The following is a 7,018-nucleotide window of genomic DNA, read 5'->3' as shown; positions in this document are numbered from 1 at the left end:
TCTAACGATCTACGATCGATGGTTTATTGGTAATTTACCTGTAATATAGTTACGAGCAAAAGCGTCAATAAAACAGAATGCTATAAATAAACTAGCCGTTCGTTAAAAAAGCTCTCGTGCGAATGAGGGCTAGAGTGTAGGTTTTTTTATTCTTTACAAGTTAGCCCTTGACTACAATCTCACCTGATAGTAAGTGATGATGCAATCTAAGATGGAAGCGGGCTAACTTGTTAGGAGGAGGATGAAAATCCACACCCTTTCGGTTTCGACATATCGGAACGCTAAATCGTTTGGTGGTACGTCTTTGTCGGTCGGTAACTAGCCACGGCTGAAGTCCCCCACCAGCAAGACCTGGACCAATTACACCTGAATCGGCCCAGCCGGGGATCGAACCCGGGACCTCCGTCTTGTAAATCCACCGCGCATACGTCAGGTAAGTACGGTAGCAAGACAGATTATAAAGCACATAAGCTAGTTGGTCCAACTATGGAATATGGGATGCATTGGCGTTCAGCCTTTGCAGGTAAGAAGCCTTCGGAGTCGCCATTAAAGATACGGAGTACCTACTTACTTAATCTAAATAATTAGGTAATATTAATAGTACTTGTAGAGCTTACTGTGCCGTGGGAGACTAACATTCCGAAGGACCGCAATATAAAAATAAATAAATATTATGACCTAACAAATGAACTAACTAAAAATGGCTATGTAGTTAGTCTGTACGTCGTAGAAGTAGGTGCGAGAGGATTACCAGCAAAATCTCTTTAAACTTGCTTAAAGGTCTTGGCCTCTCTACCAGTGCAGCTAGTTCTATATTAGAACGAGAATCTAAAGCTGCTCTAATAGGATCTTACCAAATTTAGTTAGGCAGGGAGAACAACACAAGCAGATAACGGGGAGTGTTGATCGATCGTCAAGGAATTCCTTAACCCTACGTCCTGTAGTCACAAGTTCAGGACTCTGCTCGGAATTTTTCTCTCTACCGCGCAATGGACCCGGCACCCGCACGGTGAATCCATGGAATGCTAAGATATTCGTACCTGGTTAAAGACATTTTACTACAGATATAGTTCTAAATTTCACTTATATCGGCAGTCTCTATATCTGCCTCTAAACATCGCTTCGAAAAATAGAGATTATTTAGTGGAATCGCACCTACGTAGAAACAGTGAATGCCCATTAGTCTAGTTTCCACTGGGTATGGATTTTTGGTAAACAAGCGCAAAACACAAATAGACGCTAACATTCAATCCATGCTGTTAATGTGTAGATTTTTCTAAACTAAGCGCTCATTTGTGCTCAAGTTGTTTACCTGAAACAATACCAATTAGCAGAAACTGCCGAAATACCTACCAGAATACTAATTTCATGTAGTTAACGTGTTTTTCAGTATTGTAAACTTATTGACGTCACTGAAAACTTCCACTAAGTTATTAATATTCATTTGTACACATTACAATTACAATCGTCTGCTGATGCTTCCGAGAAGACATTACTGAACAAAGTAAATTGTCATGTAATGGATGCTTATTTATGTTGATGGACATGGATCCAACCATGAATAAGCACATAAACACTAGTAAGTCTGCTAATCCGCATTGGACCAGCGTGGTGGACTATTGGCCTAACCCCTTTCATTCTGAGAGGAGACTCGAGCTCAGCAGTGAGCCGAATATGGGTTTCATTTCAGCAAGTCGGGTACTTTTATTTCTTTAATTATTTTTCAACTAACTTAAAGATTTTCTCACGTCTTTTACTTATTTAATTTAAGCCACAAGAGACTACAATAAGACTACAGTATCTACGCAATGACTTGTAAGTAAAAGAACAAATAAAACATTTGCACAGTTGCTTTCAACTAGGTATTTAGTATTCGCAATAAAGGTCGAGGAGGTATTTTATTGAGTCGCAATAACTTTTTACTACGACTTTGTTTAAATTCGAATTACCTTTCGTACGAGCTATATATACGGAGTGCCTCTGCGTGACCGAATCAAAAATGAGGAGATCCGAAGAAGAACAGCAAGTCACCGATATAATACTCGCGAAGCTGAAGTAGCATTGGACGGGGCACATAGTTCGAAGAGTCGATAGAAGTTGGTTTCCCAAGGTACTGGAATGGTGACCCCGCACTAGAAAGCACAGTATTGCCCCCCCCCACCCCCAAATGAGCCGCAGGGATTCGCTGGATGCAGGCGGCTCAGGATCGTAATGTTTGGAAGTTCTTACAAAAGGCCTATGTCCTGCAGTGGAAGTCCTTTGGCTAATATGATGATGAAGACCTAGGCTTACTTTCATTCATACATAACAGTCTATTCTTTAGCGGTCTACTAGAGTCTTTAGGCCCAAGCTCAGCTGGCCTATTCAGTAATTTGATCGTTATTAACAACCTATTCAAATGAACATCAAACCAACTGAGAAATGACATCTACCTATCTACTGTATGATATCCCCGAAGGGATGTCAGAACCGGATGACATTAATTGAACTTGGAATCTCAGTTTCATATAATATATGAAATATTGATTATAAAGAAATTGATTCTAAAAATTAAATAATATTAGGTATGTACTTACTAAAAGTATCAAAACAATACTAGTCGCAGTATACCTACCGCTGTTCTTCAACACAATTTCTAGAATTTGCGGAAAATACTCGTAGTAGTTGATTCCGCACCTGTTTGGCATTCATAACTTTAGGATAACAATCGATGATGTATATTTTTGTAAAGTTTTCAGTTGTGTTTAAGAAAATTAAATATCACAAGTCTCAAACGGTGAAGGAAAACATCGTGAGGAAACCTGCATACCAGAAAATTTTCTTAGTTCTCTGCGTCTGTGAAGACTGTCAATCCGCATTGGGCCAGCGTGGTGGACTACTGGCCTAACCCCTCTCATACTGATAAGAGACTCGAGCTCAACAGTGTGCCGAATATGGGTTGATAACAACGAGGCCTGAGTTTGAGCCTAGTCTGTCATTTTTGGAAAAATACAAAACAAAACAAATTATCATACAAGAACCGACTACTATAATGCAGTCAAATTATCTTGTATTGTTTATTTTACTTACGTAGGTACGTAGTCTATGACAATGTAACAAAATGCAATTATACTTCTTTTCTTGCTGTAAGTACATTGTCTCCAAATGTTTGTGAAGAGGCATCAACATAACAATGCTTTTATCCCAAGGTCGTACACCTGTACTATATAAATCAGCTGGAAAGTCTTTTACAGCTGCAGACATAAGTGATCAGTTGAGGCACAATCATTAATTTATATTTTTTGAGATAAATAATTTGCGATTGACGCAATGATTAAAACTTTCGTGTTCTTTCTATTATTGACAGTAGTCTATTGTGCAAATGGTATGTGTTTACTTGTATTTTCCGAGATTTCGTGGTTTTTTTTTAATTTAAAAAAAAATATTTAAACCTGTTTATTTTTTTTTTGCAGTGAGACGCCAGGTCGATAACGATGACGAAAATTCACTTGTCAATTACAGGTTTGTAATTTATAAAAAAATATTTACGGTTCGTGAGCTATAGCATGGTGCTGCTGACAGTTCATTTCACTCTTGAAAGTTTGCCGCGATTCATGATTATAGTACGTATTATGAACGTCATACAGGCAACTGTCATCCGCACCATGCTACAGCGCACGAACTGTAATTAAGCTATTTTAACTGATAAGGCTTTGCTGTTAATTTTAATTTATGAATTATGGATTTATTTTGCTATTCTCTGCGAAAAAACAAGTAAAGTTTGCAAAGTTACACAAAATAATAGTTTTATTTTCATTTTCGTACAAATCAAGAATACCTAATCTATACTTGAAATTTACGAGAGTTTAAATCTAACCAAGATTCTACGATAACCAGGGGCGTAGCAGCCGTATCTATGATATGGGATCCTCGAACTATAGGGCAGGGGCCGCCCCGATTAAGCTAGCGTGGGGCCAGTAGCAAATTATAATAGCAAATAAACAGGGGGCCTTTTAAGTTTAGAACCTAGAAACCTTAAGTTTAAGCCTAGAACAGAACTCGTATATATCGTTGAATAACTCAAAAGCTATTCATTTTAAAATGATCCTCATAAGAAGCTCTTTCATTTCAAAAATCGCACATGAATGCATATGTAATTTGCAAAACAAAATATTTGTCCATATTGCCCACCTTTATATTTTTTTCCTAGGGCGCAGGGCCCCCATCTGAACGCGGGGCCTGTAGCAAATGCTACCTTCCACCCTTTGGCTAATTCGGCGCTTTCTGCACCTTATCTGTGAAAGCAAAAATTAGTAAAATGTAATCCACAAGCACTCGTCACTTCAGAAAAGACAAAAGTCGAATAAAGCAATCTCTTTTTTTGCCGGTTTAAGCGTGTGGCCAAAAATTGTAAACATGCTATTTAAGTTAAGACACTACCATATTATTTATTTTAAGCAAGCGTTTTTGTTTCTTTTGTGAAAAATCTTTAACCTTCATTAGGCTCCCCGACTAATATTGATACAGGGCTCCTCCAAGGCACGCTACGCCACTGCCGTCAACTTACGATTGCTCAAATCTAACCTAGAAAAACTAAGCAACGATTAATATTTGTCTACTTTTTATAGCAACTCAGAAGACGATGAAGGATCAAATGATAGGGAGGAATGGCAAAGAAGAATCGAAATAGAAAGGTTAAATCAAAGACAAAGACCAACAGAAGAGTTGCCAAGGCCAAGGTATATGATCAAGTGGGTGAATGCAAATTATGGGGATGAAAAGCAGAGGTACGAGTGGGAGAGAAACCAGCTATTAAGACAAAGAGCAGAACAAGATTACGGACAATACTACGAGCCAGGAAGCAGTGTTAGTAAATTATACTTTTCTATTTGAAATAGCCAAATTTAAATTAAGTAATTAGTTCATCACCATCATCATCTTCATCATCATCATCATCATCATTACCAGCCAATCCACTGGAAATAGCCCTCTTTTATAGACTTCCAAATACAACGGTCTCGAGCTGCCAGCATCCAGTGGGTCCTTGCAACCCGCTTGATATCCTCGGTCCACCTTGTCGCTTTCCGATGCTTAGTCGCTATTCCAGCACCTTGGGACGCCAACGTCTATCGGCTCTTGTGGCTATAGCTTTAAACTTTGGATCGTCTCCGGATCTCATTTCTGATTCGATCACGCAGAGAAATTCCAACTAATTAATTATTATTTACAAATTATTTACAAATGTTTTTGTAATAAGACCAAAGACAAAATAACAAAATCACAAGTTTTGAACAACCTGATCTCAACTTACATCTCTACTCTTATACTTCTATACTAGCTTGTATTATGAAAAGGTAAAGTTTGTGGTGTTGTAGGGGGCTATCTCTGGATCTACTGAACCGATTTTGAAAATTCTTTAACCACTAAAAGGCCAAGTTATTTGTAAGTGTCATGTGCTATAATTGATCCCTGTATTCTCACGGGTACAGAAACCACGCGGATAAAACTGCGGGGTGTCTGTATTTTATATTCTGCAACTATTTAAGATTTCAAACACTAAAAGAAACACATTGGTGTCACCACTCAATAGATCAAGAATTTTTGGCTCTAAAGTCGAGTATAGTTATTCTGGATTAAATATTACCTCCATGTCCCATAATACTGAAGAATTTTGAACATTATTAGTGACAGAGTTCATTTAATACTTATGGTTCCCATTATGGATATTTTTGCCCACCAAACATTATAGCAGTGTTAGGTTATAGAGTTAAAATTGTATTAAATTCAATAGAATATATCTACGTTTGGGCCTTTGTTTACATATATATACAATAAAAATTTAAAATGCATAAACGCATTCAACGTCAAAACGAACACCTCTTTAAACAAGAATTGTTTGACGTCATTAGCAGCAAACAAAAATTAAAAGCAAATAAAATATTATTTTCAATGCCAATTTATCAACGTACTTTTTAATACAAATTAGTTCCCCTCCTGAGAATGCGGAGATAAAATATAGTTTAAAGATTTTCTCTGAACAAGCTAACAATGTTTTCTTTATTTGCTTCTATTCGTGCTTAAGTAACAAATCTTTTTTAATAAAAAATAATAAACTTACTTACAACATACATACAAACATACATTCGTGCGCTATATCATGGTGCGGGTGACAGTTCGTTTTACTCTTGAAAGTTTGTCGCGATGCACGATAATAGTACGTATTATGAAGGCAACTGTCACCCGCACCATGCTACAGCGCACATAGTTTAGTCACCCTTATAATTTTTGAAAGTTTCCTTGGATTTCTCCAGGATCCCAACATCAGATCCAGATGATGAATATGGAACCACATGGGCATTCCTTTTAATCAAAAAATAATTTTTCCTGGCGTCTTCGAATAATAATCGGTGTACATACATAAAAAAACATACTAACTTGAGACTGAGAGGTAATGTTTGATGTCAGTTAACAATATTTTTTTACAGAATCAAAACAAATACAGAAATTTATGTATAAAGATAAGAATGCTTCGTTATGTTCCTAATATTTGTTTTTTTTTTTATTTCAGGTACCTTATTGGATACCCTATAACACTCCATATAACTGGGGAAGATATGCCTACGTGTGATCAACCATTATTGTAGCATTATTAATATAAAGATGTAAATTATAAAATTTAATTAACATAGAACATTATTTATTAAAAGTATTGATAAGATGTTTTCTCTTATTTATTTATTTATCCTTTTTTTAATTTCTAACAATGTTGATAAAATACAAAATATACATAACAAAATATAATACAACACACTATTAAAAAACTATAAAAAAAAATCAACCCTCCCGCTACAAGACATTTGAGTGCCCAAGCAACCGGTGGTCAGGGCTCCAGAGTGAGGAACCTCCTCACAATACGCGCCGTCTCAAGAATCACTGCCTTCTGTACCCGACCCTTGATCCAGCAGTTTAACGAAAGCTTCTTAAAGTGTTGGTCGAAGCTTTTTGCTAGACCAACACTAGACCATTGACTGACATTGAC

The 7,018-nt window shown here is 36.8% G+C and overlaps 1 protein-coding gene across 1 annotated transcript; it reads left to right on the top strand.

Moving 5' to 3' along the window:
* Positions 1-3,216: 3,216 nt before the first annotated feature.
* Positions 3,217-6,697, top strand: LOC112050208 (uncharacterized). Its single transcript, XM_024088414.2, has 4 exons — positions 3,217-3,364; positions 3,453-3,501; positions 4,608-4,845; positions 6,548-6,697. Exons 1-4 carry the CDS (start codon positions 3,310-3,312, stop codon positions 6,605-6,607), a joined length of 402 nt encoding a protein of 133 aa, XP_023944182.2. The 5' UTR covers positions 3,217-3,309; the 3' UTR covers positions 6,608-6,697.
* Positions 6,698-7,018: the final 321 nt, after the last annotated feature.

The sequence above is a fragment of the Bicyclus anynana genome, chromosome 1 (genome assembly GCF_947172395.1).
Source record: "Bicyclus anynana chromosome 1, ilBicAnyn1.1, whole genome shotgun sequence".
NCBI classification, from domain to species: domain Eukaryota; kingdom Metazoa; phylum Arthropoda; class Insecta; order Lepidoptera; family Nymphalidae; genus Bicyclus; species Bicyclus anynana.
This window is presented reverse-complemented; position numbering and strand designations above follow the sequence as displayed.